This window comes from Euprymna scolopes, chromosome 16, assembly GCF_053919585.1.
Source record: "Euprymna scolopes isolate OS-2025 chromosome 16, ASM5391958v1, whole genome shotgun sequence".
Classification (NCBI taxonomy): domain Eukaryota; kingdom Metazoa; phylum Mollusca; class Cephalopoda; order Sepiida; family Sepiolidae; genus Euprymna; species Euprymna scolopes.
In genome coordinates, this window is record NC_136497.1 from 27,546,116 (window position 1) to 27,569,055 (window position 22,940).

General features: G+C 34.7%; 1 protein-coding gene across 3 annotated transcripts in view; it reads left to right on the top strand.

The window, feature by feature from the left end:
- Nucleotides 1-865: 865 nt before the first annotated feature.
- Nucleotides 866-22,940, top strand: part of LOC145295901 (beclin 1-associated autophagy-related key regulator-like) — a 55,406-nt gene continuing 33,331 nt past the window's right edge. For 2 of the 3 annotated variants that reach the window (XM_080141663.1, XM_080141665.1), the window contains exons 1-5: nt 890-1,149; nt 13,413-13,475; nt 14,133-14,175; nt 18,769-18,850; nt 21,741-21,975. In XM_080141663.1, the coding sequence (XP_079997789.1) occupies nt 920-1,149; nt 13,413-13,475; nt 14,133-14,175; nt 18,769-18,850; nt 21,741-21,975 (653 nt within the window). In that variant the 5' untranslated portion in view covers nt 890-919. Of the gene's footprint in view, nt 1,150-13,412; nt 13,476-14,132; nt 14,176-18,768; nt 18,851-21,740; nt 21,976-22,940 lie in introns of all 3 variants that reach the window. The other variant, XM_080141664.1, reaches the window with a different exon arrangement.

The following is a 22,940-nucleotide window of genomic DNA, read 5'->3' on the forward strand; positions in this document are numbered from 1 at the left end:
GGAACGGGCAGTCTATCAACTAGACGGGGTTGGGAGGGTCCTACTAATCACCTTTTGTTTTTTCTTCCCCCTCCCTCGACACAAATGAATTATTGTTACCATTTTATTGTTATCTTTTTTGTTTTTACACGTCAATAAAAAATGTTTTAAAAATTGGGAGTTACTAGGACGTCCCCCAAGATGAAAGGGTGAATGCGGTATTATGGTGAAAGAAGATACTAGCTGGGAGAAACTTTTGACTTTGTTTAGTTCTGGAGCGACAAGGATGACCAACGACCCCCAAAATCCCCCCTTTTGAGTTGGCCATGTGCCTAAGTTTTTTGTTCACCGTTAATTTTACTGTATTTTTTTAACATGAATAAAAGATTTAATATCTCAAAGTGTAGTATCTGTTCTTCAGATGCTGCACTTCTATTTCTTGTTCTCTTTCGGTGGAGGAGAAATCCTTCACGACTGAGACAATTTTTATTTTTGTACCTTTTCTCCACGTTAAAAAACGACCCTGGTGTCTAACTCTACCCCGTGGGGAGGCATAGTAAATAGGTACATTAACTGTACCCATTTCCGCCGTCTTAATTTTGTGGACGCAATTATTAGAGGTTGCCCTTTCACATTAATCGCTTAAAATTGTTTTTAAAAAATCATTTTAAATTAAAAATGATTTTCATTATTAAAAATATATGCTTGATCAATTTACGTAGTTTTTGGAGTATGACACTTTCGTTTCGTGACGGGCGCGCATATCAAAGATTTTTCGTTTTTTGTTTTTTTGTTTTTTTAATTAGGTTGAATTTTAAATAAGAACCCTCTTTTCTGTTTTAATTTAAGCATTAAAAAAATCAGAAACGAGAACCGGAAGTAGAACAAGTATTACCCATAATGCAACCGAAATCATTATTTTTATCAACAAACGTTAAAAATGGCGACTACCTGTTCAACTTCGTCGTCTAAAAGTAGCACGCATATAGGTACATCTAGCCAGGATAGATTAACATCTTCATTTTTATCCTTTGATATTCCTGCATCTGGGGCAGTTAGTGTAGCCATAGAAAGGTGTCCGTTATGTTACGGTTCGCGGAGACCTTTCTACTGCTCGTCCTGTCTGAATAAGGGTTTGTACACACATTCCAATGGTCGACGTACCCAAGGGTGAGAATTGTCAATATATTTTTATTCATCGAAATAGAAATTATAATTTATTTTAATATTTCTTTCTTGTATAATGCAATTTCATTTAAGTTCTTATTTAGAATTCAACCTCATTTAAAAAAAAAAAATACTACAGAAAAATCGACACTTTTGCATAACTGCGAAGAAACCACTTGTCAAAATATTTTTAATTTTCGTAGCAAAATCAAATTCTGAAATTTTAACATTAACGTTTTTACAGGGCATAGTGTTCTCTTACCCGTCACGAAACGAAAATGCCATATTTCAAAAATTACTTAAGTTTATCAGGTAGTTTTTCTAAAGATAATTTTTAAACGCTTTAAAGCGATCAATGTTAAATCGGGAGCATTACAAGGATGATATCGCAAGTTTGAGTTATTGTGGACTTATCTGCCCTTGCTTTTTTTCCAGATGGCGACGGGAGATGGTTCCTTTTTGCTTATTCATAAAAATTGATTTTCTTTGTTTAAAAATAAACTATTATTAAATATGACATCTTCGTTACGTGACGGTTACATACATCATACAGATTTTTCTGTATTTTTGTTTTTTAATAAGGTTGAATTCTAAAAGAGGCTTCATTTGTTGTCAGTTGTAGTTTTCTTATAGGAAGTCACTAAATCGCGAGCAAAACTTCTGCGTAGTATTAAAAAAAATTTTTTTAATTATAATATGAGAAATCTTTTCAAGTTAAAATCTGTTGAGAAATACACACTTAAAATATGTAAACATTAAGTGGTGCTAGTGCAGAGAGTGATCCGCGCTATTTTTGAAATCGTATTTCCAAGTTTAATTAAATTTTTATGTTTTTTTCTTCAACTGTATAGAATAGGTACAAAACACCCTCCCCTCCCCATGTTAAGAATGGCTTTTTTTAAATAATAACGTTATTATTTACGTCAGGATCACTCTCAGTACCCATTAAGTAAAGTTATCCAATATGGCACAAAATGAGACGGCCATTTTGGATACCTTGTTATTCTTTATATCTGTTTACATATATTTAGGTATTTTTGCATTTATCAACCCGCGATTTCCACGAAGTTACTTAGGTGTGCCCGCCCGGCAGATTCCAGGAAGAACCGGAAACGATCGACAAGTAATTGTCTAGATATTGAGGCCCCCCCCCCCTTCCTTCCCAGTGTATTATTTTATAAATTTCAGTGGTCGTCTTAACATAGGGAGGGGGTTTAACAATTTGTTGTTGTTTTTTTTTGTTTTTTTTTTTGTTTTTTGTAATAAGGCTCGCTCGACACACCCGAGTAACTTCGTGAAAATCGCGGGTCAGTAAATGCAGCCACAGCACCGATATTTTAAAGTGTGTGATTCCGGCATATTTCTTAAGGTATTTCATTGTTGCAATGTTGCAATAAATTACATTTCTAGACGGTGATAGCTAATTTGGCGTCCCCGATAAAACATCTTCCAAACCTAAACGTGGATTTTTTTTTTTTTTTTTTTACATGGAGTTCACCATTTATCAAGGCCCAATGGCCACTCAGGGATAAGGGTTATTGTGTGTACAGTAATCAAAGAGATAGTGTGTAGCAATAGTATTGGAGAATTGGTAAGGTGTCATTACTTGGGGGGGGGCGGTTCATCAGGAATTTGTTTCCAGGTTGAAGTCGGGAGGGAAACAGGCAAGCGGAACAGAGTTCCACAGGCGTGCAGTTCTAAGAAAGAAGCTTTGTTCATGGTATCTACGTTTTGATTTAGGCACAGATAGGGAGTGGGGAAAATTATTGATGGTGGTTTCAGCTAGTCGGGTGTTTTTTGAGAAAGATTGGCAAGGGGGGACCAGAGAATGGAGCTCAGACGAGCACCTGCCATGGAAATAACGATAGAACAATGACAGGCTCGCTACGTCTCTTCTGTGGGAAAGAGGTTGCAAGGTAGAGAAAAGGGCATCCCCCACCAAGCCACGGAGTCTATTTTGTACTCTGTCAAGGCAGGATAGGCTGTTTTTGCAGCCCCCGCCCAGATGTGGCAGCAGTAATCCATCTTTGGATGTACTTGACTCTTATATAGATGGAGAATTGCATCATTAGTGAGATATCTTCTAGAGCGGTAGAAGGATCCCACCATTTTCCCAGCAACCTTGGCCACAGACTTGATGTATGTGTTCCATTTAAGATCAGGTGTAAAGGTCAAACCCAGGAGCTTATCAAATCCTGGGGCCTCTCTTAGACGAGAGCCATCCATTTCAATTGATGCCAGATGGGCATCAGAGCATTTATGATGTAGAGATAGGAGCTTGGTCTTAGATACATTAAAGGTAACCAGCCACCTCTTTCCCCACTGTACCACATGCTCAAGATCAGAGGAGAGAGAATCAGAGAGAACATCATCATTTACGGCCTTTGATGTGTTGCCATAGATGGTCGTGTCATCAGCATAGATGTCAACGAAAGATTTTAGTATGTGTTTTGGGAGATCATTGATGTAGATCAGGAAGAGAGTTGGGCGCAGTATGGAACCCTGAGGGGCTCCAGCATTAATACTGTGGGCCTCTGATTTCTGCCCATCAACAACTACTCTTATGAGCTATGAGCCTATCTGAGAGAAATGACTTAATGATAGAGAAAACATTTCCAGTTATACCGTAGCTGGAAATCTTGTGTAGTAGGCCTTTATGCCAAACCTTATCGAAGGCCTTTGATATGTCGAGAGCAATTGCCCTAGAAATGAAGCCTTTGTCGAGAGATTCACTAATCCTATGAGATATAATCGTTAGCACACCTGCTGTAGATCTAGCAGAGCGGAAACCATATTGCATGTCGCTAAGGTTATTTCTGCTGAGGTGGTTGACTACTTCTCTATTTATTGTGGATTCCAGCAACTTACTCATGACACACAGGAGACTTATTGTCTGTACTGAGAGGGGGATGACTTATCACCTGAATTCTTAAATACAGGGCATACTGATGAGGTTTTCCAGGGTGTTGGAAAGCACTTCTCCTTAAAGCAATGCTTAAACAGTTTAGAAAGTATGGGGGCAAGTTCTGGTTGTAATTTTTTTAACACTATAATTGGAATACCGTCGGGACCATTTGTTTTACTGGAGTCAAGGTTCTTGATTAGCTTGGCGACCTCACGCACAGATATTTGTATGTTGCATAGCGTGTTGTCTGTTATAGGAAGGAATATGGGGAGTTGATGGCCTTTGTCACCCAGGGTAGAATTTGCCGCAAAGTTTTTGGCAAATAGTTTGGCCTTGTCAGATGCTAACCCAATAACATTAACTAACCACGCGGGGTCGCAGAAATACCTGGATTAGAACCCAGGCGCGGAGCAAACCCTCTCAGTGGTGACGGACCAAGTAGATCTTTCCAGATCATCCGTCTAGGAGAAGGAAAACTCTGAAACTAAACCAAAGAGGAGGGAGGCCTCTTCAGTCTTGGATGACAACCTTCCTAGAGCTGGTGACTCAAACAAATTACCGGTTTGCAAACCTAAATTGCTTAAGGAGTAGATAGGTCCTGCCTATCGCCCGGCTTCCATACTCCTTCTTTGCCTATTAGTCAGGCGCAGAGATACTATCACAGTGATTCGACAGAAACACCCATTGGTAGATCTTGTTTCTTGTCTAGGGCAATGAACGCCGTTTCCCCACTCCCGACACACTCCACCCCTAAAGCTGGGCACTTGAGAATGCTTGAGTACCACATATGCCTGAGCAATTAGATTGGGTTGACCTTCCTCTGATGGGTTGAGGGTACCGGATTGACAGTTACTGGCTGCTGTTTCCGACTTGTAGTACAGGAGCCCTAACTCTTTGGTAGCGCTTAGAGAGGCTGCTCCATAAACAGTTGAATAATATCGGGATGTTTGCAGTGCCATGGCGCGCATGGAAAGGGACCCTGCACTCATCCCCGGTGGGCTTTCCTGAGGCCACAGTCCTAGTTGATGGAGGGTCAGCTGATGGTCTACTTGTGATGCATGTGTGATATTCTGCATAACCTCCTGTTCGGCTTCCCCTAACCCAACTGAAACTCGTTAAAAAACATGACAGTACAATCTAAAAATAAGCTTACGTGAACACCCTCGACAGACCCGACAAGCTGCAAAATCCCACCCCCACACTGTAGAGATCCCTAGATGTAAAAGATCTTTCTACTCCAGTAGTTTCTTCCCCAGAACTGCTAGACTTTGAAATTCCATTCCAGGTCACTGCTTCCCCAACTGTACTGACATGCATAAGTTCAAGTGCAACGTGAACCAACATCTCGCTGCCCTAATCCCTACATAGTACCCCAGTAGATGTTTCCCCTGATAGTAGCCCCCTACACCAAAGTGGCAATGTGCCTTGTTTGGGGTGAAAATGTAATAAAAAAAAAAAAAAAAAAAAAGAATGCTGTCGAGATGACCTCTGGTCCATTGATAATGGTTGGGGTAGAGCGCACGTTTTTGTTCAAGATCCTTGCACATCGCTGAATTAGAATCTATGATTGCGTAAAATTTAACCTCTTTGCCCTCCACACTGAAAAATAAAAATAAGATTTTTTTTTTCATCCGATTACACATCAACACCCTTGAAAATCTTTTCATTTTAAATATTAGAAAGAGGGTTCATGTTACTACGTAAATATAACATAAAATGATCACCTGACTAACGTGAAACAGAACGAGTAACGACTTTTTTTTTTAATTAATTTTTATTCATTGCGGACTATTATCCTCATCTTTTCTTAGTTGTTTCACAACGTTTCGGCCAACTACTCCTCTGGCCTTCGTCAGGTGGTAACCATGATGATAGGATCTCTGAATCTCCTTACTGCATTCACTTCGATTACTGCTTTCTGTAGTTGTTATCGTCTCATCACGTTTTGGCCAAGTAAGCCTCTGGTCGGCTTTGGGTAGGATTGAAACCGCTGTCTTCAGACAATTCTCAGCTGGAACCGTAGAGATTCAACGTCTCTATCAACTGAGCCATGGACCCCGAAAGGCGACCAATAATGAATATTTTGGTCTTATAAATTCATGTTTATTTATTATCTGATCTTCCATGGTCGGGTCCGTACCGAATGCTATATATATTATTTTAATTGGAATTCATTATTGAGATGAGTATTACTTATTAATTTTATTTATTGCGGACTATTATCCTCATCTTTTTTAGTTGTTTCACAGCATTTCAGCCAACTATTCCTCTGGCCTTCGTCAAGTGGTAACCATGACAGATAGGAACTCTGAATCTCCTTACTGCATTCACTGCAATTACTGCCTTCCGTAGTTGTTGTCGTCTCACCATGCAGTAAGGAGATTCAGAGTTCCTATCTGTCATGGTTACCACCTGATGAAGGCCAGAGGAATAGTTGGCCAAAACATTGTGAAACAACTAAGAAAAAATGAGGATAATAGTCCGCAATAAATAAAAATTAATAAATAATACTCATCTCAATGAATTCCAATTAAATAATATACACTTTTTTTGTTTGTTTTTCCATGTAATTTTTTAATTATTTTTATTAATGAACTTAAAATGATACACTTGCTTTCATTAACCCCAACACTAACCCTAAGTCCAATATGACAATTCACAAAATTAAAAAAAAATCAAGAGTGAGGTGGAAAATCTAAAATTTAATAGTAGTTCTAAAAAAAAATTTTTTTTTTTTTTTAATAGCAGCCATTTTAGAAATACCAAAATAATGATTATTCATTCTGCCATACACTATATCTGTACTGGGTGATCGTTTTATGTTAAATTTATATGCAAACCTGATTACTTGAAGGTATAAACATTCTAATTTCTTCAGATGTTTTTTTAAACAGCCTTTGTTAAAAAAAATAGTATATTGTTCTATGAAACTTTTATTGTTTAAATAATTTAACTTTGTTCGTTTTATAAAAAAAAAATTAAAGTTGAAAAGATATTTTTTACTCAGTAGTGAGATTTGGAAGACTGTCAGTGAAAGCAATACAATTGCCAAAAGATAAGCGTTTCATTATATCTAGTCGCCACTTGGAAAAAATCACCCGCAAATACGACTGTTTCACTCGCAATGTAGAGCCATGTATGTACAAAGAAAATGGAGGGGAGTATGGGAATGATTAAAATATATCTCTGAGCAAGTCCAATGATTTAATAAATTCCTTCTGACGACAGAGAGGGCCTGTATGACGAATCATAAATGACTAAATCTAATATTAGACCATGTATGGAGTATTGTTGTCATAGTTGGGCTGGTGAATTTCTGTTTTATTTGAAGGTTTTTGATAAGCTGCAGTATCATATCTGTAATTTAATTGGCCCCCACCCTTTCTTTTTCTCTGCAACCTCCCTCTGACATGTGATGTTTGTGATTTTGTTTGTTTTTTTCTTTTTTATTAATTCTATTATGGTATGTGTTCTTCAGAATTATCTGATCTATTCACTGCTTCCTTTGTTCCAGCTCATTTGACATTTTGATCTAGTGATCTCCATTAATTCGCTGTTTTGATATCTCATTGTAAACAGTTTCTTATTTAATAGCTTCTTTCCAAGAACTGCAGGATTGCGGAACTCTCTTCCTGCTAACTGTTTTCTTCCTACTCGTAATCATGGTCTTTTAAATACTAAGATGAATAAACATCTTCTGTCTGTGATGATCATCTTTCGTTCTCATTAGCTCCTTACTTCAAGTGGCTTCATGCCTTGTGATCTAAAAAAAAAAAGAAAAGTCCACTTGCAAATTGTCTAGGTCTACAATCAACCAATTAAAAAGAACATCATTTCCCAATAGTGCATTTCATCAATAGCGGATTTTACTCAGTCATTTCTCATCTGTAGCTACCTTTCTGCTTTGTGCACAACAGATACCATGTAAATGAACTGATGTTTTTTGAACTCTGGCAATTCTCTCCACTGTATTCCTTGTGACAGGCATGTCCATTTTCAGATAAATTATAAATTCCTATTGCTTGATGATGCCATTACCAGAGGGAACATATTCACAGCGGAATCAAAGTTGGACTCTCCACTCCTCTAGGAAGGTTTTAAACAAGCTGTTCCTAAAGGCAGTGTCATTATCTGTCAGAATCTCTATCGGCAGGCCCCAATCAGAGGAGTGTCTTCGGCTGGTTGATTACACCTGCTGCATCTTACCGAGGAAGGCGTTGCTAGATAGCAAATTAAGTGGTGCCACAGTCAATCAATGTCAAATAATCAGCCCAATAACAATGGGTAATAGTGTTCATCTTGCACTAGGATGACCACTTTTTCGGTGAATAATTTTGATCTGGTCAAACCCAACTGAGTTCATGGATGCAGTTCAGGCAGGTTGCACAAGCTCAATTCCTCTTAATTACATCAAGCCACCTCTGAGACACTCTTATCAATCAATCTGCCTTGTTTTAGCTAGATCTTACCAAGAATTGCCAACTTTATTCCTTTAATAATAGCATCAAGTTTCGGGAATCCTTTTCTGGATGTAATCAGCAAGCATCCTACAGCCCCATCATATACCAATGACACACCAGTAGTGAGAGAGCTTGTATTAATCCATACGCTAAGATCTTGGTCATCACTGCACCATTTACCTTGCATCAAGAATTTTGTGCACTCTGGTCAGAACCTCCTAAATAATGATGTTGAGAGAGGCATCATCAACTTTGTCATCCCACGCAATTGTGGCATCAGATGCTCTCCACTTGATAAATGCTACAGCAACACAAAACCAACTACCTATGAAAAGGTGCCCAATCAATTTGCCACATAAAGAAAACATATTGTTACATGAGGACATAAGGCATATCTGGGATTTTGTTCCCACTTTTCAATACGGAGCGTTATCTTCTCTCTCAATCTGCAAACCAAGCACTCCTGCACCATCTTATAGCCTCTCCCTCTCTTTGCTGAGGAGGCCGAAGCTGTTGAGATACTCCTTCACATACGTCGCAGGCACAGCATTCTTGTCTACATACACATCATCAATATATGCAGATGTTGCAAGCTATATGCGCTTAGCTTCATCAAAATAGCATCAACAATTGCTTGCATGATGGATGATGCGACGTTGAGTTCAAGCACCATGCAGGTCAGGCAACCTTTGTCCCTAAATTAATACAATTTCATAGAGCCACACTGATTGGTGTACGTGTCCTTGAAGGTATGACTTGCGAAGGTCTAGCACAAATACATTTGATCTTGCTCACCACCATTCTCTCAACTTTTCGGTGCATATGAATCCACATGCTTATTTAACTCCAATAATCGAGCACCAGCCTTACCTTTTGTTTGTTTTGCTGCATTCCTCTTCTAGGTAAGAAACCAACCACCCATTATCAATCTAGGCTTGTAGCTTTTTATAACATTCTGCACAAGCTCTTGCCGGGATGTTATACTCCAGTACTTTGTTGCAGAATTTTTCTGGCGGCTGATCACTGGACCACTTCCACAATACTGTCCAGGATTTGATGTGATGGTCGAACTATGCGCGAAAGTCAGGCTGTTCCAGCTCTATATACACACAGCTGAATTTCTTGATGATATCCATTTCCAGCATTCCCAGTGGCTTGCTGTTTATCACCAGTACATTAGTCTTAACAGGATTCCTGTTAATCACTGTTAAAGTTACACTGCCAACACCGTGGCTTAAAAGATATTTCTCATCTGCCATCAAAATTGCAATACTTTGTGTACTTTGGGATGACAGAAAAAATAGCAATACCAGACACCATAACGTTCAGCACTGGACAAGGCACAGACTGCTACTTAATGTGACACTCATAGTCTTTAAGTCAGCAGTAAGTACATTCCTCCTACCTCCATCAAAATAAAACTTATGCAACTGGAGTCACAATAAAATTTACTTAAAAATGGTATTTTTATATTTTTCTTGTGATTTTGTATATTCAAAATCGCCATTTAAATCCAATTATTAATGACAAAACATGTCAGTATAGCATGCCCACTGGTGGGAGATCATTTTTTACAAATAAGCAGAAAGAAAACATATTGTCACATGAGGACATAAGGCATATCTGGGATTTTGTTCCCACTTTTCAATACGGAGCGTTATCTTCTCTCTCAACCTGCAAACCAAGCAAGTAAGACATAAATACTCGAAGCGGAAGTTGTACCCGTTGATGACGTTTCTAGATTTTTTAGCTAATCAGGGAAAAAGAATTGTCTTTGCTACGGAATTTGAACACATGTACGTCTTTCCAGTGAAAAGTTAGAATATTTCAAAGTTCACGCTTTGTAATGCAAAGTTAAGTAAAGAAACTGTGTTCAAACGCTATTTAATAGCGAATATATTGATTTCTTTTGTCCTAAAATTTGAAAAGAATTGGGTAAAAACTTTTTATGCACAAATAGATAGAACCGCATATAAACCGCTAGGCACTTCCAAAAGTGACCACAGAATTTCCCTCCCTCCATATGTAAAACGATGTAACTTTATTATAAATTAATATTATCAATATAACTTTTTGTAGCATTTAAAAGAAGGGCAAAATAAACTAGTAATAATTTTTTAAAAAATTTTCACCATACGAAAATAATGAAATTGCAAGACGAAAATCGTGTTTACATAATTGGCGCTTTAAAATAACGTTCCCATGTAGTAAGCATTTCAAACATGAAAACCTACCTGTGTTTCATAGATCTAGCAAAAATCAACTAATGGTCAGATTTTCGTGAAATTTGCGATACTTATCCATTTTAGAATGAAATTACATATAAAATACAGTTTCCGTAAAATATACGAGGGGAAATTTTTTTTAGTGCGTGCCCCCCCCCATATTTATCTTTTTGAAATTTGAACAAAATATATTTAAATCTATCAATTTCTATTTTTTATGAAACATAATAGTTCAAATAAGTAAAACATATTTATTTTTAAAAAATTTAAAGACACATATTGAACAAAAACTTACCTTGAAGTTGCAATTTAAAAAAAATGACATAAATTTAATATTGTTTTTTTTTTAAATAGCGTTTTTTCGAATTAATATATACTATAATCAGTTGAATTGCCAAGAAAAAAACTTCCTAAAAATTAATTTTCAAAAGATTAAACATTTAAAATTCCATTATTTCAAAATGCTCCGTTACAACATAGATTTTTAATTGTGTTTAAATTTTTTTTTTAATATTAAGTTTTAATATAAACATGGCTCTTGTCGGCTATTTTATCGTCGGCTTAAAACCAATCTGAAAATATTATTGCACAAATATTTAGCATTTTGTAGGACCCCCCTCATATTTTGTTTGTCTCTTTTTACCGAACAAAATATGGAAGCCAGTAGTTAACCAAATAAACACTCAGTAAAACCGTGTTTCATATTTAATATACAAATGTTTATAATATTATTAATCATTAAACTCACTACTGATGCAATTCTCTATCTGTATAAAAGCCAAGTATGTCCAAGGATGGAGTACTGCTGCCACATCTGGGTAAGAGCTGCTAAAAACAGCCTATCCTGCCTTGACAGAGTACAAAATAGACTTTGTGGTTTGGTGGGGGATGCCCTTTTCTCTCCCCTACAGCCTCTCTCCCACAGAAAAGACGTTGCGAGCCTGTCTTTGTTTTATCATTATTTCCATGGCAAGTGCTCGTCTGAGCTCCAATCTCTCGTCCCCTCTCGCCAATCTTTCACGAGAAACACCCGTCTGGCTGAAACTACTGTCAATAATTTTCACCACTCTTTATCTGTGCCTAAGTCCAAATGTAGACTCCATGAGCAGAGCTTCTTTCTCAGAAGTGCACGATTGTGGAACTCTCTTCCATTCGCCTGTTTCCCACCTGACTACAACTTGGATATCTTCAAATCCAGCATAAACAAATTCCTGACAAACCGCCCCCTTAAGTAAGACACTCTATCAAATCTCCAATACTAATGATTACTACAATACTATCTCATTGATTACTGTACACGCAATAACCCTTATCCCTGAGGTGCCTCCGGGCCTTGATAAGTGGTGACGCCCATGTAAAAAAAAAAAAAAAAAAAAAAACTGTAAATCTTAAAACCTAATAAAATTATAACAAAGATTAATTATTAATTGCAGTTTGAAGAAGATAAACAAAGCTTTTAAAAAATTAAGTCGCTTCTGCTTTTCCATAGTTCATATAGTGAACACAATTCTGACGTCATGGAATCATGTTTTGTCTTTTTTTTTTTTTTTTTTTTTTTTTTTTTTCCCCCACATTCAGTTGGCAGTCCCTATAAACCACATTATAAACATGAGAATTTTTGTGTGTTGAGATGCAGACAAAAAATCTGTAAACAAAACGTTCATCAACTAATTTAGGAACATAAAGTATTCATTTTATTTTTTTTGTTATTAGTTAGAAAACGTGAATTTTTAATCATGAAGATTTTTTTGTTGTTGTTGGTTTTCGAGTCACAAATAAAACATCTCAAATTTAACGCTTTGTAATACAAATATAAGTAAAGATAGAAACTGTGTTCAAATGCTATTATATTAATTTATTTTATCCTAAAATTTGAAAAGAATTGGATAAAAACTTTCTATGCACAAATCGATAGAAGTCGTGACAACCGCATGTAAACATAAGATTTTTTGTGTGGCGATACGCGCACAAAAAATTCTGTAAACAAAACGTTCATCAACTAACTTACGAACATAAAGTGTACATTAGTTGATTGGCCAAATAAAGAATTTCATGGATAAGGTCTGTTTATAGAGACAATAAGTGCACAGTTTGATGTCAGTGTGGGAACTGTACACACAATTATTGACGAGGAACTGAAGATGGAGAAGATTTGCACAAAGTTTGTCCTAAAGGTGCTCTATCCTTCAGATTATTTGACCATGATGGACATCAAGACAGTTTCTCACCCTCTCTATGGCCCAGACCTTGCTCCCTGTGACTTTTGGTTATTTCCTAAGCTCAAGGAAAACCTTAGAGGTTGTCGTTATGACAATTGAGGAGATAGGAGATGAAAGAGACTGTGACGAGGGTCATAGACACGCTCACACAAGAGCACTTCCATGGGACCTTCCAGAAGTCGTTGGAACGATACAGCAAGTGCATTGCAGCCGGAGGAGATTACTTTGAAGGGGATTAGAGTTTCATGTGTGTACTATCAATAAAAATGCCCATACAGGAAAAGTCTGGAAACTTATTTAAGGCACCTCTTATTTCCTTTCTCTGATCATGTCTTCTGTTTTTGGTCCAAAACTAATAATTTAATGTTTTTAAACAAAGTATTAATTAAAACACTTTCCGTATGTGTATTAGGTAAGTGTTAATCTGGCATTAATCTTAATTTTCTTTCTGTTACAGATATGCTGAAAAGTTAGAAATATGGAAAGAATGGAAAAAGGATTTACATGAAACAATTGCAAAGTACTGATTGATTATCTTGCTTGTTTTTTGCTTGGCTTTATTTTGTTTCGTTTTTTTATACCTTCTGAAAATGAATAACAAAATTAATTCAGTTTAGTTAATTTCATCGTTTTATAAAAGTTTTGAACAACTTTTTTTATTCTATTAAAAATTGAATATTTTATGACCATAAGAGTAATATAAGATGGCTGAAATATTTATAAAAAATGTAAACATAATTTCATGCTGACTGCTATTCATAAAACTGTTTAAAGCCTTCTCATTTAAATTCATTAAAATATAATTTAGGTAGTGATGAAATGATTACCTAGGATACTTTTATAGGAGTTTGCTTCAAACTTATGACTCTTCTAGAAATGTTTAGGCACATCTAAAATACCATTTCAAGCCCGACAGACAAAGCCTCTTCTAGAAATCTATGGGCGTATAAAAAAAGATGCTATTTTACATAGTGTGACAAAGAACTTTAGGTTTTAATACTATCTATAACAAATTCTGATACAGTGGGTCACTATTAGTATTGTCAGCTTTAAAAATCAACAAGTCATATATTATTTTTTTTTTTTTTTACTTTTGTTGGTATTTGCTAATTTATCTGTTTATTGCCTTTTAAAGAAATTGTTTGTGTGATTTTGATGTGATTTTTTTTTTTTCCAGAATGCAAACCATTCTCAATGAAAAATGTGTGATAGAAAAAAAGGTAAAAGTTTACAATTGAATTTAAGTTCCTAAACCAAATTTCAATACGTTTGTTAAACTAAAAATGTTTTTTGCAAGAACATTTGCTATGTTGATTTTTTTTTTTATTTCCCATTTACCAAATTTTTGTTTCTAGGTATAAAAATGTTTCCAGTAGACAAATATGGCAGCAGAAGTACTGTTTAAAAATATAAAGGCATCAGTATGCACGTGAAGGAATTTGCTGCGTTAAGGACAAATTGGGGAGAACAGTGCATCGAGTGTTTAGCAGCTGAGAAAACACAAGTTAAAAAATGGTGCAAATTACAGTGTCAGTGAAAAAGAATGCCATCAATTTTTATTTAGATTACAAACTATTTTGTCAAAAGTAAAGTTACTAATTACGACTCGAGAGTTTGACATTTTGAAAATTATCATGTTATGGAGAAGTATTAATTACAATTCAAGAGTGGGACTTTTTAATTTTTTTGTGGTTGAAGGTCAACAAGTATAGGAAGGGCCAGTTGTCTCAGACTGCGTAGTAAGGAAGGGCTGGTTGTGTCTGGCTGTGTAGTAAGGAAGGGTCAGTTGTGTGGCTGCATAGTAAGGGCCAGTTGTGTCTGATTGCGTAGGAAGGACAGGTTGTGTCTGGCTGCGTAGTAATTACTGAAAGTATTCAGAAATAAGGTAGGCAGTAAAACTGTAGAACAGATTGGGAAAGGTGAATTTCAAGTGGGTGGATAAGAAATGAACACCTTGCTCAAGGGTGTCGAGGCAGTTTAGCGTTGTGTCCAGGATAGATTCTATTTAAGCCATAGATGGAACCATGACCGATATTAACACTCTTTGCAAAAATGGCTCTGGGATTGAGGATAATGTCAAACTCTCTAAAGTTCCCAAATTGGAGACTCACCACTATATGCACTTAAAGTTCATATCTAGGAGAAAAAGTTGATAAATAAATTTGAATTTTCACACTTTCATGTGAAATAATGTTTGGCGTCAGTTCTTCTTTAATTCCATCTGTATTACTTAAGCCAAGTACGTCCAAGGATGAAGTACTGCTGCCACATCTGGGCAGGAGCTGCTAAAAACAGCCTATCCTGCCTTGACAGTACAAAATAGACTTTGTGGCTTAGTGGGGGATGCTCTTTTCTCTTCCTTGCAACCACTCTCCCACAGAAGAGACATTGTGAGCCTGTCTTTGTTTTATTGTTATTTCCATGGCAAGTGCTCATCTGAGCTCTGAGCTCTGGTTCCCACTCGCCAATCTTTCACGATAAACACCCGTCTAGCTGAAACCACTGTTAATAATTTTCACCACTCTTTATCTGTGCCTAACTCAAAACGTAGATTCCATGAAGAAAGCTTCTTTCTTAGAACTGCACGCCTGTAGAACTCTGTTCCATTTGTCTGTTTCCCATCTGACTACAACTTGGATGTCTTCAAGTCCAACATAAACAAATTCCTGATAAACTGCCCCCTTAAGACACTTTATCAAATCTCCATTACTAACGATTACTATGATATTATCCCATTGATTACTGTACACGCATAACCCTTATCCCCGAGTGGCTTCCAGGCCTTGATGACTACCATGTAAAAAAAAAAAAAAATTACTTAGGAATTCCTCTGGCGCTTTAGGCAGTCAAAGTAATCGACCGTTTTCAGCCTGAAGGCAGATTCATCTCCCCATCACATGTCTGTATGCAGATTGTAAAACAAAATTTAGATTGTTTGAGGTAGATATGGAAAGCTATAACAGCAAGACTACTAATAAATGATTTTTGGTTTATTGAAACCTTTGGGTAGTTTGTCACAGAAATGTTTCACTGAACACGTGAAAGACTGAAAATTTGACAAATGTAGGTGTATTTTTAAATATTATTCTAAAGATATTTAAATCGTATTTTATGAATTAAAAATTAATTACTAAAATTTTCCTAATTATTTTTCATATTAAAACTTATATTCTAATGAATCTTTGTAGAAATTAAATAGTTTTTTTTTTTTACTATATACGAACTTATAAGTATTATTTTTTATTTATTTTTGTAAATTAACACCTTCAGCTAAATCGCCTCTCCAAACTAAAACGAGATTCAACCCTTTTAGGCGATTACATGATAACATCCTGAAAAACTTGGAAGAAAAACCAAAAAAGTCAATTATTTAAGAATTTAGGAGAGGATCTGCTTCACATATTAATTTAACGTAAAATGAGTTTAATTTCTGAAACGTTGCAGCATTTTAGAGCAGTAAGCCAAAATGTATTAGTTTTCTCTAAGAGATAAATTCTGTGCGTTTTTAGGGGAAGTTACGACCTTCACTTATGGTTAGTGCTAAAAATTTAGTGAACATCCCTACAAAGTTAGAATATTCTAGAAATCATTAACTTTATATACGAAAGTTAACTCCTTGTCTAAATTCTAAAATTATTGTTGTTTTTTTTCTTCTCGCCAAGTTTTTTAAAGTGTTAACATGTAATCATCTAGAAACAAAAAAATCTCATTTTTATCTGAGGGTGTGGGTTTGTATTATTATACAGAGGCACGAAAAGGTTGTCAAAGAACGAATATATAACAAATAAATGTTATCAAAGGCAAGATAAATTACTTTTCTACCCAACTGGGTAAGTTTTTAGTGTTTTTATTTAATGTAAAATGTTTATTCCATTTGAAAAACGAGTAAATGTTGAACGCTGCCGGAGAACAAGAAAAGATGGCTGTGATGTCTTTGAAGACTCAATAATCACTTCAAAAAAAAAAATAAAACAAAATGGTGGTAGAAACCCACCCAATAAATGTCATGATAACATTTATTGGGTGGGTTTTGACATTATTGGTAACAGTGATATTTCTATTATCTGTATCTGTTTCTTTTTGTATTAAAACAAATCAATCTACTACATATTTGTTGTATTACCAGTAGCAATAACCGACCAAATGTTTATAATTTGGGATAAAAACATGAACATTCTTTGGTAGAGAGAACAAATAGAATACTTAATATATCTCCGCTCTGTTCTTCTCAGGTTAAAAATGTTTTCCTCACTAGTAACAATGTTATTTAGAAACTCATTCTTAACATATTAACTCTTCCTACACCATCTTATTTGGCATACCAGTCGTCAAATGGTTTATGAAAACATTCAAATAGCATTTTGTCAGCTAACAACCAGCACATGTCGCCTTTGTTTTAAAAAAGAAATAAGTTTTTAGTTGTTTCACTATTTTCAATCAATTACAACAAAAAGATTTGAGAAAAATTGGGTTTGTATTAGTGTACACATAGATTCGAAAAAGTTGTAAAAAAAACAAATATATAACAAATAAATGTTATCAAAAGCAAGATAAGTTACTTTTCTACCAAACTGGATATATTTTTTGTGTTTATATTCAATGTAACATGTTTATTCAGCTCAAAAAACAGTGTTTACCGATGTATTGGAAAATTCAAATTGGCGCCTGACTATCTTTAACACGGTAAGTTGTGGAAAAGGTGTTATAAATAAAAAAACTAGACAAAATACTATTAAAAACCCACCAAATATATGTCAACCTATGTCACGGTAACATATAATGAGAGAGTTTCTAACAGTATTTTGTCTAGTTTTTTTTTTATAACACCTTTTCCCAAACTTACCATGTTAAAGAGAGTCGGGCGCCATTTTTAATTTTCCAGTACGTCGGTAAACACTGTTTTTCGAGCTGAATAAACATGTTACATTGAATATAAACAAAAAAATATATCCAGTTTGGTAGAAAAGTAATTTATCTTGCCTTTGATAATATTTATTTGTTATATATTTGTTTTTTGACAACTTTTTCGAATCTATGTGTACACTAATACAAACCCGAGAAAAAATATGTAAAAAGATCTATTCATGTAACATACGCCCCCACTCCACTAAGTGTATTTTTTTGGTTTGCGAAAATATATGCAGACATAACATGGAGGTTTTACAGTAATTCAAAAAATAAAAAACAAATATCCAATTAAATATTTAGAAATTTAAAAAGAATCGGAATTAGTAATTCAATTACTAATTGTATTTAAACCAGAATCGGTAATTGAATTAGGAAAAATTTTAGAATCATCACATCACTAGTTTTTAGTGTTTTTATTTAATGTAAAATGTTTATTTAGTTTGAAAAATAAACAAGAAAAAATGGCCGCAATGTCACTTTACATCTTTGAAGTTTTGATGATCTCTTCAAAAAAAGAAATAAAGCAAAATGATGGTAGAAACCCACCCAATAAATGTTACCATGGTAACATTTATTGGGTGGGTTTCTACCATCATTTTGTTTTATTTCTTGTTTTGAAATCTTTGTTGAGTCTTTGAAGACTTTGCAACCATTTTTTCTTGTTCTTTGGTAGCACTTAATATTATTTATTTTTCAAACCAAATAAACATTTTACATTAAATAAAAACACTAAAAACTTACCCCGTTAGGTAGACAAGTAATTATTTTGCCTTTAATATTTGTTTTTTTGACAACTTTTTCATACCTCTGTGGATTGTAATAAAGACCCTAAATATTAATTACCTAATTCAAACAACTTTACCAAATTTTTCCTCTATTGATTTTCATGTGTCTTTTATCTTCAGATTTGGGAAGTTGAACATCTGAAAGAAAAAATTAGATTATTGAAACTTGCATTAGCTGCTGAAAAAGCAGCATTAAACAAAGGTATGTTTATTATTTATCCTTGCTATCTTCAATTGTAGCTGTCCATTTATAAAAAAAAAAAAAATCAGAGAATCAATTTTGTTCGGTCAGTCATATTAGGTCATTTCAAACACCATGAGCCTATAATCGTCCATAGTTGCACAAAGAAAGAAATAATATACAAACACTTATAATTGTACAGAAAGCAATTTATATCTAGAAAGGACGTGATTTCTTTTGCTAATAATTTTCCCCACTCTTTATCTGTGCTCAAACCGAAATGTAGATTCCATGAACAAAGCTTTTTTCTTAGACCTGCACACCTGTGGAACTCTCTTCCGTTTGTGTGTGTGTTCCAGCTTACTATAATTTGGTTGTCTTCAAGTCCAACGTAAACAAATTCTTGATGAACCGTCCCCTTAAGTAATTGAATTTACCAAATTTCCACTACTAACGATTACTGCAAAATTATCCCATTGACTACTGTACACTCAATAACCATTAGCCTCGAGTGGCCTCCGGGCCTTGATAAGTGGTGACCCTATGTAAAAAAAAAAAAAAAAAAAAAAGAATCTACAATCCAGTTTTCAGCTAACTCATGACAATTAAATTAGTACTGGGTTTTTTTTTTCTTAAAAAATCGGATCTGTCAACCCTATGTTTATAAGAACCATTTATTCAATATATGATCATAAAATGATTGTGTACAGTGCACAGGCACCATACTGCTCATTAAAATTGCATATGTAATCCATAGGATAATGTACAAATAGTCAGCCAAATGAACAGCCATGATAGATATGTGTATGTATATAGCTTGGTTTTGACGAATTTAGGGAAGCATGAGAATTTTAATAGATGCAGTGTTGTTAAGCCCATTTGTATCTCCTTTTCAACAGTCATCAAGCCCAGGCTGTTTGCCATGATTTTCTGTTCCTTCATCTTCTCTTCTTATTGTGGCCATGTAGTTGTCTTTCACATTGGCAATTGCTGAAGGTGCGAGCCCTGGCTTACAAGTATAAAAATAGAACAACACAAACTCCAACACATTCTGTAGATATCAGTTGTACTCCATCTGTGCGTGTGTAATACCATCGTGGAAAATTACCCTCTAAATGCTAACGTCCATAATTAGTTGTCTGTCAGGGACATCTCCTTCAGTTAGTTGCTCAGTTCATCTGCTAAAGCTCTCACGATCTGGTCCAAATCACAAACTGTTGCAAACCAAAATCTTGCTAAACTAACTTTAACTTCTAAATTTATTGAATCAGGATTGGAAATTGTCAGAATGACTGATAAATGGAAATGAATCACCCTCTCAGCCACTTTCAGCAGACTAACTTTGTGTACATTCATGAATCACTTCCCCTATCGTACTAGTTAATAGCTTTTTAACTTTCACACTTGCCTGGTAGCGTCGAGTGGATGATTATTCAAAAACTGACCACTGATTGTGAGGCATCTTCCTATCTCGAGAGTTTAGAAAGATCTGAGTGAGATCCCAATAGTCTTTTTTACTAATCTCACTTTCTCGCTTCCATTGGTGAGGGTCTTAACTCTGGGCAGATTGGGATGTCCATAGCATTGCAGTGTTTCTGTTTGGTGTTTTTTTTTTTCATGAGCATGAAATAATGTATTTGAAAGTAATGGAAGCTGTTTTGTTTTTGTTAATTTTCTTTTTTTTTTCTCAATTTCTAAGTATTGCTATATGTATTAGATATTTAGAGGTCGAAAGAATTGTTCCATATTGTTGGTGAGATGGTTAAATTTTGTAGGTGTTTATTAAATCAGTTTCTAAACCTGGAAAGTTCAATTAATTCAAGCCCAGATAAACAAGATATTCAGTATGTCAGGTGTCTGATGGAAAGTATTCGTTTACTTGCACATCTCTGAACAGTTTCCAAATGTAGATGTGTTGCAAACGATGCAAATTTTAAGCGTGATTACACCATAGCTACATACAATTTTAAATCGATGACTGAAGAGCATCTAACAACAGACCTTACATAGTGATGCCAAAAAGACTTTTTGATATTACTCTTGTAAAAGGTGTATGTAGACCTTGTCTTCTTCCTCCCAATATGTATAGCAGACCACAGCTAGCTTTAGTTGCCAGCTTGTGTGTAGCACTGATTACAGAAAAGAGTCCTATCCAAGTTTCAGTTCTTGTTCAGAATTTTCCATTAAATAAAAATAAATAAAAAAATTATGTATGAAATCGTGACAAAATTTAAAATATATTTAAAAAATCAAATTGATCAAGTTATTTTATTTTTAAATAAGAAAATAAAATTTTATGAGTAACCGAGGAGTGACCATCTTGCCTGCTGTTTTGAAAACAGGTGTTGGCCTTTGGGTCAAGATCAAAGTGTAGTATCTGTTCTTCAGATGCTACACTTCAATTTCTTGTTCTGTTAGTGGAGGAGAAATCCTTCACAACTGAGACAATTTTTTTGTTCCTTTTCTCCACATTAGAAAACGACCCTGGTGTCTAACTCTGTCCCGTGGGGAGGCATTGTAAATAGGAACAATACTTCATACTAGATTTATATTGTAATGTCTACGAATTCCGATTAATCACTTCAAAATTATTTTCTTTATAAAAATAAAATTACTTGATCAATTTAGTGATTTTTGGAATATATTTTCCTTTCATTACAAGTATGTACATCATAAAAAAAATTTCTTTTATTTTTAATATAGGGGGAATTCTGGACAAGAACACAATCTTTTGACAGATTAATGCAAGGTTTATCTATTTGTTTCCTGTCTTATGTTAATTTAGTCTCTGACCTAAACATGACTATCATAATCTCATGACACTTTTCTTTCTTATAATCTTTGTATGATAAAAAAAAAACTATATATGATAGTTGTCTTGTAAATGCATTTTGTATTTTTATTTTTTCAGATGGAGAGAAACTTAAAGAGCACCGTAAACGAAATAAAACTTGTCAAGAACGAGCTAAAGTTCATCTTGAAAAGAAGAACCGAATTTTAAAACGCTGTGATAATATAAGAAACAAGACACAAGAGCAAAATGTGATCCTTAATAAAAATATGGATAAATTAGTTCAAGAACGAAGATCTCAGACAGATACATTGGTCAAATATATTTTTCCGATCTGTGAAATACAACATAATAGGTAAGCATCATCTTTATTTCATTTTGTCTTATTTTCATGCTTATTTATTTATATATTTATAAGTGTGTGTGTGTGTGTGTGTGTGTGAGGACACTTTTCAACCTATATACTCAACGAATTTGAAATTTTATATATGGAGTATTCAGACATGTGAAAAACTTTTTAATTGGTTTTCATTTGGAGAAAAGAGCTGCTAAGGGATCAAGGTTGAAAAATTGGTACGTGGAAGTCCTTGAATTTTTATCTGTTTGTCAACTGTCTCGCAAATGCGCATATTAAGAATAAGGTTTGAAAATACTTTGTAAAGAACGTGTCAAGCTGGTTTAATGGTTATCGTACTTGACTGTCTTTAGGTTTGGTTTCAATCTCGACTTTATTTTTTACTTACAAGAAGTGAACTATTTAGAAAAAAACAATATACTTGCATGCACATGTCTCAGGCTCTGTATTAATTAAAATATATGCATATTTTATGACTGGGTAATTCCGAACAGCTTGCTAGTGTTTAAATATATGTGAAATTCAGATGCATGCAATATATGGCAGTGCATCATAAAATAACCGGAAAACATTTGGATATGCATGCTTGAAAACTTACTGAAAATAAGTGAGTAGAATTTTAATAAAAAATATAATTTACTATTCTCCGTCAAACTCTGAACAACAAAACTGCATGACATATTTATATTAGAAGGGAGATAATCTACTACAACACTTAGTTTGACACCAAATTTTATTTGGTGTTCATGGGTTATGGATAGTAAATAATTTTATTTTTATTAAAAAATTGATACTTGGTAATTTTCCGTAATTTTTCCTCTACACTAATATTTTTCACTGATAAATAAGGATATCCATAAGTTTTCCTGTTATTTTATTTTGAACTGCCATGTATCTCTATATAAATAAGTATCCTTGCTTTTCTTGAAAAGAATTATTCCATCTAAATAGATGCAGCCCAAAGG